At 32.5% G+C, this 19,049-nt stretch overlaps 1 protein-coding gene across 5 annotated transcripts in view; it reads left to right on the top strand.

Moving 5' to 3' along the window:
• LOC137924497 (glucose transporter type 1-like) overlaps window positions 1–18,631 on the top strand; it is a 41,896-nt gene extending 23,265 nt beyond the window's left edge. For 3 of the 5 annotated variants that reach the window (XM_068767900.1, XM_068767885.1, XM_068767892.1), the window contains exon 2: window positions 15,550–18,631. In XM_068767900.1, the coding sequence (XP_068624001.1) occupies window positions 15,573–16,955 (1,383 nt within the window). In that variant the 5' untranslated portion in view covers window positions 15,550–15,572 and the 3' untranslated portion in view covers window positions 16,956–18,631. Of the gene's footprint in view, window positions 1–5,101; window positions 5,173–12,536; window positions 12,562–15,549 lie in introns of those variants that run through there. The other 2 variants (XM_068767911.1, XM_068767906.1) reach the window with 2 other exon arrangements.
• The last annotated feature ends 418 nt before the right edge of the window (window positions 18,632–19,049 follow it).

The raw sequence follows: 19,049 nt of genomic DNA, 5'->3' as shown, positions 1-19,049 counted from the left end.
ACTTCTCGGACGATCTTTCACCTATGTATTTGAATTTTTGTTCTTAAGTACACTCAGTGTAATAACACATGCAGTTTATATAGCCTATTTACTTATATTTATAGTTTGTAAATGTAGTCTCCAGATGGTGTCTTCAAACTATTTATTAATTATGTTTTGATTTATCGATTTTAGATATTTCTAGAAGTTCATATGAAATATGTTCTCTCCTTATAATTTGATTCTTTAACAGTGGCGATGCCGAGATACGTTTGATCACACAATTCATGATTCATTATAATAATACGATACGATCCGCCCATGTGCGTGTGGGAGTACATGAAGTTTAGATACACGATAAACAGAACCTATTTTTTATAAGATGCATGTCATCTCCTGTAACATGATATTGACTACAGCGCTTGGCGTTGTTTGCCTCGACAAAACGGAGGCGGATTATTATGCCAGTATCAGGTTACAAACGGATCACAGATATACATATACAATGTCTGTTTAGAACAGATTGTCTTTATTCTGTGCGAGATTATATTGAACATTTGTTACCAGTGATTTAAATTTTTTATTTTTGCAATTAGTTTACAATTGCATCTTGTCAGTCGGAAGACACCTCCTGCAAGGCAAATGCCTTCACCAAAAATTGCCATAGTGCCAGGTCTTGTGTTGCCAGTTTCCAGGACTTCCCGCGACCTTGATTATATCGTCAGATCACCAACGGTGGAAGGCTTACCCACGCTGACACTTGTGCTGCATTTTTAACGATGAATGCTGTTTGCTCTTTTTTTGGCACAAGAATGCCAGCTTCATTGGGTTTTAGGAGAAAACTACCTCTTTATAATACCCAAGCTTGAGGAATCATTTCTTTAATCGCATTGGAAGGCACGCCAAACTACATAAATATTTCTAGGAAATTAGTAAAAATACATTTTCCATACAAACTATAAAATAACACACTGTGAAACATTTGACGTTAAACATAAACAAAAATATTATTGTAATGTGTTCTCTACAAAATTTAGCTTACATTTTAAACAACCATCAAAGGATACGTGTCAAACTTGTGATGCTTTTCAAATAAAAAACCAATCTTCAGACGATGAAAGAATTAATATGGCACAAATTGAAAAGGAAACTCACTTAGAAGAGGCTGAACGGGCTCGCAGTCAAATGGCTGCCGATCGAATGGCAACATGGGAAAAATTGTTCGTATTTTCTTTTGACTTGGAAAAAGCTTTAGCGTTTCCCAAGTTGACCACATCGGTAGCTTATTATAAGCAAAATTTATATGTTAATTTTGGATGTCATGAATTCAATAAGAATATAAGCCACATGTTTGTTTGGCCAGAAAAAGAAGGAGAAAGAAGGATCTGGTGGGTTTCAAGAAATTTCAGCTTGTCTGATAAAGAACATAAAGACTTTGCTGCAAACTTCGAACAAATAATAACATATTCAGATTCGTGTACCGGGCAAAACAGAAATATTAAAACCGTCTTAAGTTTATTGAAACTTGTTCAAAGCACGGAAATCAAAGCTGAATTAATTGACATGAAATTTTTGATAAGTGGACATAGTTATTTTCACAATGACAATTGCCATTATTGAATCATTGCGGAAAAAAATTAAAACATTTTTTCACCAGATGATTGATACCATATAGACAAAACATGAAAAGAAAGCGCTATTTCATCTAATCTAAATGGCTCGCCAAGATTTTTTGTCAAAAAAACCTTTAGAACTGTCTATCATTAACAGAAAAGTAACCATTACAGGGCTTCCAGTAAATTGGCTTAAAATACGCTGGATAAATTTAGAAAGGTCCAAACCCTATCTCATACAATTCAAATGTGACTATAATAAAGATACAGAATTTCAAGCCATTAATAGGAAAATCTTTAGTGGGTAGACCGCAAAGTTTGAAAAATTTAGGTCAGCCTTTATTATATCCTAAAGGTAGAACTGTAACAAGGGAAAAATGGAGAGACATGACGGACCTGCTAAAATTCATTCCTCCTGTTAAACACGATTGCTTTAAGAACCTGTCAACAAATCAAAATGACGAATCCTCGCATAAAGCAGATGAAGAAGACATTATTTTTAATATTGCTGAATCATCCCAAAGAATAATGCCGCTAACATAAATCTGCTATGATTTAATTACAAAAATTATATTATAACAGAACTGCCAACATTCATTTTATGGAAAAGCTGTGATAAAAATGTATAATAACTAACTTTTTCTGTAATAAAAAACTTAAAAATGTAAAAACTAAATTTAACTTTATTACTTTTTTCAGTTGCCAAATCGATTAAATCCACCAGTCACATAAAAACTGTAACATTTCTGACGATTATTTGTTGGCTATTCTTTCTTATTAATTTTATATACCGTTAGAAGAAAGCTATTTCTGCAATTATCTATTCTACATTATATATTTGAACTCATATTAGCAGAGGAATTTTAAAAAACAATATACATTACATAATCACGTTTCTCAACTTTTCGTTTTATGGAGTTAATCGATGTGTGCACTAAGGGGCTCATGTAACTAATCACCTACATAAATTATCTTTTCAATGTTATGGTTATGGTAAGTATTGCCATCTATTGGATGCCATGGTTCATTCTGTTTACGTTATGAAAAGAAGTAGCATTTCTTCTATTTCGTCGTGTAAAACTATCTGAGTAAAGAGAAACGCTGTCTCGTTTTAGCCACATTGATTTTTTCACACTTAATGACTAGATTTTTCATGTTAAATTTCCGAACCCTAAAAAATAATTTCATTATATTGATAATTGAAAAGGGCAACTTATGTATAACCTTAAATTGGCCTGTCAACTTACTTGCATTCTATAGTCAAGTTAAGGATAAAAGAAACTTATTTTATTGGAAACATATTCAAAGTAAACAAGAGGCGAAGATGTTGCACGCGCATACGAAATAAATAAGGTGGACACTAAACGCAAATGTCATTATAAAATAGACTGAACGTTCTATAAGTTTCGGTACTTATAATACTGATAAAACCGGTTTTCTTTGTCCCCATACTAAACAGTGTAAACATTTTTCTTTTACTTCGCTTTGCAGAATATAAATGAATGTAAGAAATCTATTTCCCTATAAAGTGATACATTATTATGTTGCATAAAAGAAATGTGATTTGGAGACTATTTACTTAGAATTTATTTAGAATCTCTTTGTATATGTTATAAACAAAATAGATTTTACTGGTAATGCGGCATTAATTTTATTTTAAGACCTCGTTAAGAGCAAATCCGGTCCTATATCTTCCTTCATTGGGAACAGATTGGCATCAATGATTAAAAATTTTTTCATACGAATTAGTAAATGCGGGTAGAGACAAAAATGTTTGAATGACTTTTACGTAACAGTTAATGAATGAATTTCAAATTTACTTTAAAAGTTATAGTGATTTAACAACGAATACTCATATTTTTACTGGTTTTCATACTTTTATATCTCTTATTAATCAGTTGAATAAAGTGAATTAATAGTTTTTACAGACGGTGGGTACATTTATGCTTACTTTTTTACTAAAACTACACTTTAGGGACTAAATGAAGGGTCTTTCTGCGTCACAATTTCGGGCAAGTACGTGGCAGAATGATCTGGAAAATGCTGGATGTAGGTGTTAACCGAAATCAATAGAGGAGGCATAGGCATCTGGCATCTTATGGCTGAAATGATGATTTTCAATCTTTAATAGTTTCGAAATCTATGTTAAACAAGGATTTTTTTTACTTGCAAAATATATAAACAATCTGAGCAGTAAATCGAAAGTAAATCTAATAATTGACGATCGTATTTATGTTAAATTGACTTCATCCTAAAATACCTTACGAAGATCAACCGATAACGACAGATCTAAGACAACTTGTATTGTAGATACAATTATTTTACTCTGATTTAAATTCGCTATATCTAGTGTATATACTAATAATCAGAGAGAGTTATTAATTATTTGTCATGGAAATATGCTGCTTACTATATTTGATGTACCAGAACGATTAAGGAGCTTAATAAAAATTTATTACGAATCAGAAATAACGTTACAGAAGTAGGTCTAAGGATTGCTCGTCTAAAGTGGCAGGGGGCGGGGCACACCACTCGTGCAACCGAATGGCCGTTGGAGGTAAAAGGTTCTCGAGCGGTGACCACTAGATAGACCAATGACATAGTTAAGATTAGGCACAACGTAGCTGGATACGAGCAAGGTAAGACGGGTCATCGTGGCTATGTATAGGGGAAGTCTATGCCTTACAGTGGACGCCTATCGGCCGAATAGAAGAAGAATTAAGATGAAAGAGTCTTTGAGGTTGCTTTATGTATATATTTAATTAACCGGATTGACACTGTATGTAATGTTTCAAGCGATGTGATGTTACGTAGGATTTTCTATTAAAATACCATTCACGGCAAAGGCTGGGTATGTTTAGTATTGAAGAGCGTTGTCTTTATCACATAATGCTCCGATAATTTGGCTTGCGTAAATATTTACGATGTGCCAAATCAAATGCCGGGTATTATGTAACACTGCTATGGTATCTGGAGGCCATATCGTTTACCAACATCCTGTTCGTATAGGCTTACAATATAAAACAAGTTTATGGTTACCAATATCGGTATAGAGGCACTCGTATATCCTGTAAGACGATAAAAAAACTGTGGAAGACAAAAAAATCCCTTGACTCCTTAGTCATGTATATATACTTTTATAATTTTCAAAAACAACGCGGCTCCCAGTGCCCCATTAGATGTAAAGGCGCAACAGATAACTAAAAAACAAAGTAAAAAATACTGATGTAATAAAGCATAATCTGGTCCCTTCCGTTTGATGAAAGGGGAATTGTAGTCGCAACACAAATTGCCAGAATCAAACATTATTAATCGTAAACCGTTGTGTTCAAGTTTCAAGGGCAAATTCTTTATTTTTTGGACTTTCATTTCGTGTTAACGATAATGGATAAATAAAATTCTTTTCACCAATTATAATAATACTATTTTGACGCCATTTTGTTATCATTTTCTCAGTAAGAGTCAAGGTGATGTTTATGCAAGTCAGTCGGTTGCGGTCTGTCGCCGAAGCTACGCAACAAGTTTCTTGTAAAAATAGAGTCGCGAGTGTTTTTTTTTATTGTTACCTGTGTAATTGAAGGTAATTACTTTCCTTGGTATCCCCTTTGAAATTCTTAATGAAAATTTAAGTTCAATGATTCGTTTGCAATTTGAATTTATATTGTTATGAATGGATCATTAGTGTTAATGTAAATAGTAAGTATTTTGTATTTTTATAGGAAAATAAGTAAGAAGTGTCTTAGAGCATAGTCGTTTGTTAACTACATTATGAGAAACGGAGTTGTTATGTGAATATCAATGAATAAATTTGGGTTAAGTAAATAAAGTGATTTATATACAGTGTATGAAAATGTTTATTTTGACATTAAACACCGAGACACAAAGGGTTTCCATCCTTCATTGCAAATTCTTCGCATTTAGCGTTTAGTTTTGTTTTCAACGAGTAGAGCTATAGAATGAAATAATAGAATCAGCAACCTTTAGGCCATGGGATGTCCACTACTGGACATAGGTCTTTCCCAAAGATTAATTTGAGTTTTCGATGAATTAACTAGTATTGGACTACGAATGATCAGAGTTAACTGAATTGAAATTTACGTTCATATCATTAATAAATAAAGTAAAATTTGAATATATGATTTACTTGTCGATTCGATATAAGCCTTTTGCCATATTGAGTGTAAAGCTATCTAGTAAAGCATATTATTAAATATTATAAATCTTATAAAATTATTATTGCAAAAAATATTTTATATAATTTTGAAATATAGAAGTCAAATATAGAATTTATGACAAGATTATATATCAGTCTTATTTTTCAGGCTTCAGTTTGAAGCAGTTATAAAAAAAAACCTGTATACACGACCGATGTTTTCAGCCTCTATGGAAAGAAAGCACTTAGTCTAAATCTCTTTACTGTTACCAATCTCGAGAGCTCCCGGAAGAGTCTTGTCTTGGGTTGTTACGTTTCACGCCAGAATTATAGTCTGTTCACGGTGGCAGCGATGGTCAGAAACATTACGTTTATTAGATATTACAACTTTATCGATTATCTTAAAGTTTCAGATGAAGAAATTGATAATTGAAAAAAAAAAATCTTCCATTATATTTAGTCATAAATTTCCACCATCATAGCCTATATACAACAGTCTACGTAGTAATAAATAATACTTGTATAATACCAAAATCAAAATTTAAAGATACTAATAGAATTAACTCAATCTTGAATATTTTTTCTCTAGGTTTTGGTGATGATGAATTGAACTAAATTAGAAATTTATATACCTAACCAAGAATCAAATAGGTACCTTACGAGTAGCCAATTTAGATCACCTTAGCTGGATTGCCTTACCCCATGAAATTGGACAACCTAACATTCAAATACATGAATTTGATGAGCACTTTACCTCAATTTATAGCGCTAACTGTTTACGAAGTGGCAGTTGTTAGTAGTTAGACTAGCAATAGTAACCAAACAAGTTAAAGTTAGCTTTTCTCTGAAACCTAGCCTAAACCAAGATCTGGGGAACATCCGATCACTTCACAGAGCGTTGGCGTAGGTGAACTAAGTAGCGTTCAAATCCGGTAATAATTCATGTAATATAACAACTCGAGCTAAGGTCCCCGAAGGAGTTCTGCTAAGTTACGTTAATGAGGTTTAGGCTTAAGCATCTTACGCGCTCTGGCCCCTCAAGCCCCAAAAATCTGTATTGTTAATAAGGCAACGGAAGGACCAAAACAAGTAAAAAAAGTTCTTATTAGCCTTTTTTGCCCGAGTAAGCCACTAAGATATGCTTTAGTTATAAATTGTTCATTTAAAAATATAGCGTTAAGCTTAGTTTTATTTTTATAAATGCAGTAGAATATGACGATTTCCAGTTTAAATTTATAATTTATAAGTAATATAAAATAATAAGAATAGAATAGTTTAAAAGAACTAATACAAAATGGGGTCCTATAAGAAAACCGTCGCGATTGAAGTCTGCTAAATTTATTCATAAAATGTCACTAAGCGAGACCGTACTGTCGTTATTGCTCCCATTGTATTGGTTTTATTATTGTATTCATAATATTTACCGGTTTTGTTTACTACGCAGCGCGACGAGATTGTTCTCTACATTTTTTTTTATTTTAATGGCTGTCCTACTTGATTTAAATTATCTTGTCAACATGCTTATTTTAAGTGAATGTTTATCTACTATGGTATCGTAATTATTATTTCTTTTTGAACGTTATAATTGCAATACATTTAAATACCTTCTTTCTCGTAAGCCGATGGAAATTTATTAGCCACGAACAAGCGTGGGTGGTCAGGACATACAGACCTGTCCTGATGCGAGGATTGCTTGGTAAAGCAATCCTCGCATCGCAAACCTACCCAACACGCCACTACATTGGGGTACACGGGTATAGTCTCTCATCGTGCTGACGTCATATTTGTAACTCGAATACGATCATTCAGAGTAATTTTATAACTTCGGACCTCTTTAGTCTTTACCTTTCTTTTGACCGCCAGATTGGTTTTTAATGGCGCCCGTTAGATATGCATATGCAATGATGATATTTATTTTTATTATGATTATCTCTTCACAGCGGTAAAGGGCTGATCATTCTAGTATACTATTTTTTCCCTTCTTACGATTTATAAATCCTTATTTATTTTACAGTGAAATTAATTATCTAAATCTATTAAATAAAAAAGTTAATTTTCTAAGGTAAATTAACGCAATAATTTCTGTAGATGTACATATATGTATGTACATATTGTTATGCAATATAAACAAATTAAACGTAGATAATTGACGATACAGGAAAAAACTAAAGCATATTTATACGCAGTATCACTGAAGTTTTATCGCAATTTACCTACAACCTTATAAACACGTGGTTTATAATCTACATATAAATTATATATAAAGTTATATAGTGTGTAAAATTGACGATAGTTCTCATTATAGAAGTATTTCCTTAGCACAATTTATACAAGCTGTTATATCGAGCGATAATGTGTTTACCTTGGCTTTTTAAATTTCCATAAAAATGGAATGTTTATAGGCTGTGAAATAATCCTAAAGATGCATAAAACAATACTACATTAATACAAAGTACAATGAAACACAATGCGAGTAAAATATATTGTCGAAGGTTATTGTTATTGATTTTTGCATATACGTATTTAATTAAGAACTGTCTAGAAATTAACTTTTTTTTATCTATATAGTAACATTAATTTTTTTTTGTAAAGGATTTGATGTGTGAAATCTATAACATCAAAATTTATAAACAAGTTTGAATATAGAAACGTAAAATTTGTGCCGAAGTCTTCTATGCATAAAGTCAGAGTTAAAGCGGAGTTTATGTTAAATATTCCGAGTAAAGAAAGTGTTATGAAAAACATTCATGCAGTTTTTTAATTAAAGAGAAAAATATTATTTATATTTGATACCAACTGACCCTTCTTGGTCGTTTATCTTCATTGCTGAAGATTGAACGTCCTTACTGGAAAGCCTTGGTTGAGAATTCAACGAGATGTCTCCACAGATCTTTATGACCGGAATTTCTGAGTCCTTTTGTTATTGTGAGACCTGTCACCACTCGTCTATCTGCTTGGCGAAGGCTACCTTGGTCTTTTTCCCTCTACTCTTCCTATGACAACCAGCGTAATGAGACGCTTTGCTATGTAGCTGAAGTAACCAAGTATCCGCTTGTAGCACATGGTGAAGAAACTGATTTATACATAGCGTGGATCGAGAGCAGATTTGCTGTCAGTTTATGGTATGCGTAACATTCTTTGTTAGCACCATATTTCAAAAGTCCATCTCTTCTTGGTTTGCCGTGCGGATGATCAGAGATTTGTTGGTTTACCTTTGAATTTTCGTTAGGTTTATTGAACCTAACTAAATAAAAAAGGTTATATAAAAATGTAGTGTTCATCGCTATGCCTTTCGATACACATTATTAGTTTTATTTTCTATTCCTTAAATAAATAATGTCAATGCTTTTCTTGTACGGAAATAGGCAATATACTTTTGCCCATTCGAAAAACATCGATCTTTAAGATCGAGCTAACAAAAATTGAGCGATTTTCTTTGCGATGTATTAATCGAGTTTGTTAATTTAAGTCAACCTTCTACAAAGTATTAGGAAACTTAGAAAAAAATATGAAGGAAATCGGTGAAGTCGTTCTCAGGTTATGACGTCACCAAAGAATATTGCGATAAAGAAAGAAATCTTTTTTTTATATATATACATAGTTTACTGGTACTTGTTGCTCGTGCTATTAGTAATGTGCACGCATCAACGCTTCTATTTGAAAGGACATAATCTCTTCTTTACACTGAGGATCGTGTTCTTTTATTTTTTTTTTAAAAATTCACTTTACGTTATCTGTACCTGTCTTTGGCTACTGTAGTACTGGACAAGTGCATGGGGCTTCGGACTTGTGGTTGCTGGTCATCCAATTTTTCGATGATCAAAAGTTTTTCTTAATTTCTACCATCTTTTATTAACATGACACTGAAGAAGTAGAAATTCCGCTTTGTTCATATAGGATACTTGTCTCAATATAACACATCGGATTGTTTCATTTTGAAGCCACAATTACACTTATAGGTATGATAAAAAAGAACAAACATGACATTCATACGAGTTCAACATCCTTTAAAGGTCACGGAAAGTGAATAAATTAAGAAAGTATTTGGATAGAGTAAACAGTACAATCCCATTAACCTTTCCAATTAACTTCAACTGTTTTATTAGTTAACGGGTTAACGAATTTCGGGTGTGTAAACAAATGTAATCTTATTCAAACTAACAACACTCGCAATAATCCTATCTACTTATAATCTTAATAATGTCTGGGTAAGTTCTTAGGGCAGCGTTAGGCTCCGAAATATCTTCCCGTCCAAAATACCTCAATGCCTGAAGACGAAGACCTTGGAACAGTGTGTGTTGTCGATGATAATTTACGGATTCCAGAAGTGGTCGCTTACGGTCGACCTTATTAGAATACTCAAGGTCAAACAGAGTAATGGAACTATACTCGAATTTCCGTTGCGAGATCGAATCAGAAATGAGGATATCAGAAAATCATCACAGCTCATCGGAAGGGTCATGGGCAGGGCACATCACTCGTGCAACCGAGGGCTGTTGGAGCCGAAAGGTTCTCGAGTGGCGGCCATGAGCCGGTTGCTGTAATAGTTACTACATTATTTGCAACGAGCAGCGTGATTGGTTGTACTTATAAAACTTTTTGGGGGTGAATGTATTTGGATGCTCATTAGTCAGCAAAAACCTCTCAAGTTTTTACGCTCTTTTCCAACCACCCTGTGATCACTTTAAGATATTCTACATTAATTTTTTTTTACATTAAAATGCGACACACTTGTAACTTGTACTCAGGGATATATTTACGTTAGTCATAATTTCCTAAAACCATTAATTTTAAGATAGGGCATACCAAACATTAACGGACAGCAAATGAACTATAAATTCATCCGCTTTTATATCTATAACCACAAAGTTTTTACATGTTTAACCAATCACTTGTATTCAATCGCATAAATTATTCATTTCCTTAGTAGCGTCAGTTGCTTTCGCCAAATAACATTCGAATCAACAAGGTCAAATTATATCGGAATTGATTATTTCAAGAACCAAACTAATGTGTATGTAGTGATATAATGCTAACTATAGCTCACAAATCACATAGTGTATTTGCGTACCTAATAACAATTGAAAACTTGATCACAAAAAAAACTGTGTTTGATGTGGGCTCTGGTGAAAACACGGCACGTTTGGAACCCTCAAAGATATAAGTTGCCGGGTGCCATTAGTTAGAGTTATAGAGTTCAGTTTCATTTTAGTTCATTTTAGTCTCTTCTGGCAATCTTTTGATGAACAATAAAAGTGATCACTGGCAATGATTCCCAGTAAATAATAATTTGCATTAATTAATTAATCCCTTATAGGCATGGCCAGTAAACTCAAAATAGTGCATTGATAGGTAAGCATCGAGATAGAAAAAGAAGTAATATTAATATAACAGCATGTAATATAATATTAATAATGAATATGTTGATTTACATACATACATTATACAACACAAATAACTTGTTGATAATTATCACAGTTTTTCCGGCAATGGTTCTCGAATCTTCTTTTCGAACGTACAACGGTTTGCTGATTTTTTAATTCCGCTGCGCAGTTTATTTCACTAGGACGCTTTGGACAAGAAAAGAATGGACTGTAGTCGGAGTTGTGAGATGGACAAAGATAAAGATTATATATGATCGAAGATATATTTTTCTCATGGTTTGAGTCCAGGAATTGTATGCAGTTAACTAGGAAGGTGAAATGTAAGACATAAGAAATAGAGAGTTGTTAAATAACGCAAATTTATCTATTTTTCTCTAAAAACGATTTTCAATTCTGTTGATGTCCTATGGAAACTGATACATAGTTGCTGTTTCTCTACATAAATAGATTTATGATTTTACTTTGCGCACGGTGACGATATTTCTGTCAAAAATTGAGTCTTACCAACTTTTCTAACAGCAGTTTATACTTTTATGCTATATTAATAGAATATATAAGTAAATGAGAAAGAGAAAAAAAGTGACAAAAATGTGAAGATCTACAAAGAACCTGGATAACTGACGTAGTTCAAAGAATTGATCATCTAAAGTGGTAGTGGGCGTGGCATATCGCTCGTGCAATTGACTGCTGTTGGTGCCGAAAGATCATCGTGTGCTGGTAGATGCGGTGGGAGTAGGCCCACCTGACCACCACTACATTACACAGGTGTGATAAGATCAGTATTCGTGGTGATCTTTCAAACCCGGGTGTAATTTAAGATGTACTTAATCTAGCCTGCCATGACACAATGACAGATACATTGTTAGATTATTTATTGTATCTATAATGTTATTTATGTTCAATTATGATTAATGACGCAGTTTTACTTATTTAGTTTTAATTATTATACATTACCGTTGAAATGCATATCTAGTAAGGTTAGATAGTCAATAACAATTAATATTATTATTTATTGTAACCCGAATTTTAAAACTAAATTTTTATCTAACTACTATATTGTCATTAAGTTATTTTTTTGTTCTGAAACCGTTGATTTTTGGAGAGCGTATACTTTATCATGCATTAATTGAATGATTTCTAGGTTTAACCAATCAACCTGTGTAATAAAAACAGCTTCATAATATACAAGGAATATAATTTTTTTTGTTTAGTTTTATTTCGTGGGAAAGAGACAACGTGTTTGATTAATTTTAAAACAAATTTCTTGTTGAAAAACTTCATATTTTTAAATATATAAATTGAGTAACTAAACGTAAAAAGTATCTTATCATTCGTCTCAAATCTTTATCAGTATTTTTATCGTCAGTTAAGTTAGATAAATTATCTTATTCTCAGTTGTAGCTTCTCAACACTGTAATAGAACTGATCTCTTGTAAGTAATTTTTTTTTAAATTTCATTCTGAATTGACTTGATTATTTCATTTCTTGGAAAATTAATTTTTAATGTCTATAAGTGATAGCAAACCTTTTGATCGAAATGAAACTTGTGTTGGAGTCTCGTTTACTTTTAATTAAATAAGCGTATCTCTTGAATATCTGACCAGCTTTTAACAGAACAGAATTCTAAGCGACGGTACAAAAGTGCGTGTAAATGTTTACTAGAATAATAAAGAGTTGAATATGAATTTTGAGTTCGGTCTGTTAAAAAAATGATATTGACACATAAAAATAAAGACAAAAATAAATTCATTTTTAAATTACATTTATTTTCTAAACAGTATTTCCTAAATAAAAGTTAAAATTATAAAACTAATGATACCATTAAGCCATTTAGAAACCTGTTTAAGATATTCCACAGACATTTAATGTATAAAATCAAGTAACACATTTTTAATAAGAACAGAAAAACCAAACAATTTGTTTAAAAAAAATTGTGTCTTCTTTGGCGCAGAAGTTTGTCAGCAAAATCTTCCTGTTCGGGTTTATACATTACATTACATTAAATACATATATTGCAAAGAACCGCCACTGATATCTGTTCGTTTGTTTTAATATTAGTTAATGCTGTGAACAAAGATTCACAAAACTATGTGAATTAAAAAATTAATGATATTAAAGGTAAGCTAGTAATAAGATAGTAATGGTAATCTTTCACATTATATACACTGAATGATTGGCTAGAGGTGTAAAAACTTTTAATGCGTAAATATATATCTCATTTGCTGCAAATTCAGGAATGGTACACCATATCTTACAAAACTTCGATTTCAAAAATAATATATAATATATGTTATATGTAGTAAGAAAAAGTGGAATCGAAATTCCTATGATTACATAAAAAATATAATTGATGTAATTATAATAGATAACAATATGACGTATCAGAAAGTAATTGCTTTATACAGGATGATTGCAAATTATTGTAAAAGCTTTAAATCGTGTAATCAATCACCTTTATAATATCCAATTCTGGCAGTTATGAACAATAAATATTTAAGTTATGACTTTTTTATCTTTAAAGATGCGTGTCACCTAAATAAGCATGGTTTGTATAAGGTGTAGAGTATTAATACTAAATAGATGAGAAACGTTGTATTTATTTAAATGTGTACTAGATACTTTGAAACAAATTATAACGATTACATTGAAATAAAAATTTGAACGATTTTACATGTTGTACTACTACTATATTGTGTACTTATTATATTGTCTCCTTGGGCTCGTATAATGTTTATTGGCGCAGTTGTATGTTGATGAAATTTATTTACATATGCATAATGAAAAGACATAAAACTGAATAAACAGCGTGGATCAAGCAAATGTTTGTTCTGTCTGGAACAGTCCTGGCGTCGCCATTCCAGAATTGAAATGTTTATTCTTATTATGAACATAACACTATAAGCTACTAATTTTATGCAAATATCTCAGTAAGCGATAACTTTTAACAGCATTTATAACGCAAACAATTAATGCGTTCACGTGAACCATTTTACATTCTTTTGTGAACTGAATTCGTTAAGGTTTAAACATCAGTTACGGATTGTCATGGTTAATTATACATTTCGTTCAATTTATTTTTAAAGAATTTTTTATTGCAAAAACTCGATTCTCGAATAGAAGTTTTAGCTTTAAAAGGGTGAATGTATAGCTTACGGGTGGCGAAGCACATTGATAGTCCGAACCAAAAAAATTGAATGTTTCGCAAGATGCATATAAATACAGATTTAAAAGCAATACAAAGAGGTATTAATACTTTGCAAAGAACAAACCGTGAATTTAAATTACGAAACGATACCAATTTATTAAAATATAATCAAAAATAATTAAAAGTAAACTCAGTTATATTTATCCCGAGACACAAAAAATCCCTTAAAAAGCCGCATGCATCTTGCGAGCCGCAAGTTGGGCCCATTTAGTACAGCTCTTATTATTATTTTTTTCTTTATTTAAAATTGTGAAAGGGATCATTATGCAATATGTCACATTAATTATTTTTTTGGAATTCGATAGGCCCATAAGATCTGGCAATACAAACACTGCACGGACAGATAGTATGCAATAATTAATTTTAAAATGTAATAATTGGATATTTAGAAAACTTTTTGTTGCTTTATTCTTATTACGCTATTGTTTCTGACATCATTGGTTTAAGGATAGGTTTATATTTTACGTCAATAAATAATTAACATGTATTTTGATGTAGTTTTTGATTGACGGTAGAAATGTTTTGTTCTGTAGACTTGCAATTGCTGTGTTCTGGTATCACTGTTTTTTTTAGGCTAATGAGATTTACTTTCTCATATATTGAAGTAACGCACGTCAGTTAAGCGTTGCGCAAGTGATCGTTATTATTATTACTATACGTTCCTTAATATTACCCCTGAAATAATGAATCAATTATTGTACAATACAATGAGTCGATAAATGAAAATAGCCGAATGTAAATATGACGAATCTTACTTTTTCCGAGTATGACTACTAAATGACTAAGAAATGAACAGTGTCGATTTTTATGTTATAATATTTTCATTATTTTATTATTAATTTTATTTTTTTATCCCATTTATATTGTAAAATATATAACACGTTTTTTAAAGCAATATTATAGTCTTAACATAAATTGGCGGTAGTTAAAAACAGTTTGCATGTATTAGGGAGACTGGAAACTAATGTCAGTTTCTTAAGTTAAATTCACACGACTTTATTTTTAACAAGTTTTAATTTCTAATCAAAAATATATTTACATTCGTTGTCAACAACCTTTTGCTATCTAGTAAACAAATTTTCAATGCGGGAGCCGTAAAAATCAATCGGTTTTTCTGTAAATAATGTTGACAGATACGACATTACTTTCGCTCCCTTTAATAGATATAAAAAATGTAAATTAAAAAATTTAAATTGAATTTTTCTCCATTTTCAGTGCGCACACCACAACGGCCGACCATGGACAGCGGTGGGGCAACCGGCGCGTTACTATACGCTGTCGTAGCTGCAGTGCTGGGAATGCTCCAGTTCGGCTTCAACACAGGAGTCATCAACGCGCCCAAACAATTCATCGAGAACTTCATCCGGGAACAGTACAATGTTGCCCCCGATCTAATATTCGGTGTTATCGTCAGCATCTTTGCTGTTGGCGGTATGATTGGTTGTCCGTTAGCAAGTTGGATTGCCGACAAGCGCGGTCGCAAGTTTGCTTTGCTTGCCAACGCGGTGTTTGGTGTAATCGGTGCCCTTCTTATGGGCTTCAGCAAAGCAGCATCGTCTGTTGAGATGCTCATTCTGGGTAGATTTCTTATCGGGATCAACTGCGGTTTCGCCACCACCGCATCGCCTACATACGTGTCGGAGATAGCTCCTTTGAGGTTGCGCGGTGCGTTTGGAACAGTGAATCAATTGGCGGTCGCATTCGGTCTTGTCGGTTCTCAGATTTTGGGTATCGACGTCATTCTCGGAAGTAACGACGGTTGGCCACTGCTCCTCGGTCTGGCTGTATTTCTATCGGCAATTCAGTGCGTAATGTTGCCGTTCGCACCTGAATCTCCGAGGTATCTCTTGCTTGTACAAAGAGACGAAGAACAAGCAAGAGAAGTTCTGGGCAAGCTCCGGGGTACTGGAAATATTGATGACGAAATAAACGAAATGAACGAAGAGGACCGCGCCGCAAAACAAGAAGAGAAATTCACAATTGGAGATTTGTTCAGAATCAAGTCTCTACGAACTCCCCTTATTATTGGCATTGTGATGCACCTCTCCCAACAGTTGGGCGGTATTAATGCAGTTCTTTATTACTCGTCGACGATATTCGAGAATGCTGGTCTTACTGTTGAAGATGCTCGACTGGCTACAATAGGCGTTGGCAGTATTCTGTTTATAATGGCGTTAGTGTCTATTCCTCTTATGGATCGTCTTGGAAGGCGCACTTTGCAACTCTGCGGTCTCGGCGGAATGGCAGTTTCTTCCGTTCTCATGACCATTGCATTCTATACTTACAAAGATAATTTTACTATGAGCGTTTTTGCTGTTATATTTACTTTGTTGTACGTAGCATTCTTTGGCGTCGGCCCCAGCTCCATTCCTTGGATTATCCTCTCAGAGCTTTTCGGCCAAGGTGCGAGAAGTGCCGCGGTCAGTGTCGGAGCTGCCGTGAACTGGTTCGCTAACTTCATAGTCGGTCTCGTATTCATTCCTCTGACCAACGTGTTAAACAATCTAGTGTTCTTGCCTTTCACGATACTACTTATATTCTTCTACGCGTTCGTTTACTTTAAACTACCTGAGACGAAGAATAGAACAATTGAGGAAGTCACAGCAATTTTCAAAAAATAGTAGATCAACTTCCACATTCCATATTATAGGGTATTCAATTTCGCAATAAGTTTATCAATTGTGATAGATACTGTATTATCCGCGACAACGTAAGATTTTTGGGGTTGTGTTTATGCATGATTTTAAGTATAATTCTCATCGGTATTTCCTTTGCAGAAATGTCTGGTTGCGAAAAGAAATCTCGCTAAGTAAACATCTTACAAAATTACTTAAAGGATTTATAATAAAAGTTACTATAAGTATCTTATCTTACAATAACGTTGAAGTCGCATAAATAGGAAGACTGACATCTAATTTACTTTTACTACACGATATTCTAAAGTACTTATCCCAGTAAATTTAATAAAAACTTTGATATTTTAGAAACAAATGTATCCGTATGTAGGTAATGATGACAAATCGTATTAAGAACGTATGTTTGGTAGTTTATTTTGTATTTTACGTGTAATTCGTTAAATAATCTTATTGATTCTTAAATATGGGTGCAGTGGAGTAATCGTGGCTCAAGACATTGAGGACCAATTTTATTTAATATTATATTTTGTTATATGGTTTCGAATATTCAACGATATTCGTATATTACGATGTTTTGTGGTTTTTTAACGTTTTTTTTTCATATGCTTTCCTAATAGTGCCTTACACTCTTCACTTATCGTTATTTCAATATATCTATGTATTGGTCGGCATTAAGAGATAGAATATAATCATGTTACAATTTTCTTCTCAATGAAATTTTTTAGTAAATCCGAATGAAATATATAATTCTTGCGGTGGCGAACCTGAAAAGCACTTAATAATACAACCTGTAACAATATGTTAATATTAACGATTTACCGAATCGGAAATTTTTAAACATGAACTGTTATGTTAACTATTAAAAAAAAAAACATTAAAATTGCACAAACAGTTTCAATATCCAATATAGATGTCGCCACGGTATTCACAATTCAATAATTCTCAAAGCATTAATTATCTGCGTGTAATTTATGTGTAAAGTTGATATGTCCACTAATGTTTGGGATCAGTTTTAAATTAATTTGACTACCCTCATTAATAAAGAACCTTTATACAGATATCACACAAACACCTTTACAGATATGAACTAAAATAACTCAAGTTTTATATGGTTCGCCATAGCTATCGTAAATCCTACCGTCCTAGCGTACTTTAGTGCCAACATTAATTCTTTAGAGAATAAGGTTGTTACGTTTAGTAGCACCCGTATATGCTATAAATGCCCCACAAAAAAAAAACATCTTAATATAACATTTTTTCAGCACTCAGTAGCAATATATACTATTAATTTTGTCCACCTGTTTTTTAAAGATAGTTTCACGTTTAAGGCACGTTGCTATATATTTGATGGAATATATTATGCACTAATTAGTTTGATATTTGGAAATTTAGTCCTACATTTTAACAGATGGTTAAAGTTTTTGAACTGAAATTCAGGAGTGTCTTTAAAAGGTGACCAACTGTCCAAGAACCTTGAAAAAAAAAACAAATAAACAGACACCGTTTGGCTTATGAACCCTTTACATCGTTTATCTTCTTATTCCAAACAAATTTTGAACACCTATATTAAATGACTTAGTGTCGGGTAGATTAAAGTGATGTTCTGTTTATTAAAAATTTTATTGTTGGTAAATAAACAGTTTTTGCTACACCAAAATTTAAAAAAATACTGAATGTAAGGTTCAGTGTAACAAGTATTATATAAACACTCGATTTTTATTTTTGCTATTGAGGGTAGGAATCAAATTTAGATACCCTATACAACATTCGATCCAATATCGTCTTTCAACAAAACCGAGGATTTCAATTTTTGTCACGTTAGTTACAGTTCCATAATATCAACAGGAATCCTATATTTACACCATTTAATATAATTCTAAATGTCGCGTAGAATGTTTTATTTATTTTAAATCATGCCTGAAAAACGCTAATAATTTTAGAGGTTAGGCAGAAACGTGACAAGAAATTGTTATATTTCTCGTTGTGTATTGGTTTCATGACATGTTATGGGAAATAAAATAAAAAATGTTATTCTATTTATCTTTTGTATTGCTTGTTTTATATTTATTGGATATCAAA

This window comes from Battus philenor, unplaced genomic scaffold (assembly GCF_028537555.1).
Source record: "Battus philenor isolate CCGP_79_NKW_IND1 unplaced genomic scaffold, ilBatPhil1.0.hap1 SCAF_10, whole genome shotgun sequence".
Lineage (NCBI taxonomy): Eukaryota > Metazoa > Arthropoda > Insecta > Lepidoptera > Papilionidae > Battus > Battus philenor.
Note: the sequence above shows the minus strand (reverse complement) of the source record. Positions and strands in the feature narration are given on the sequence as shown.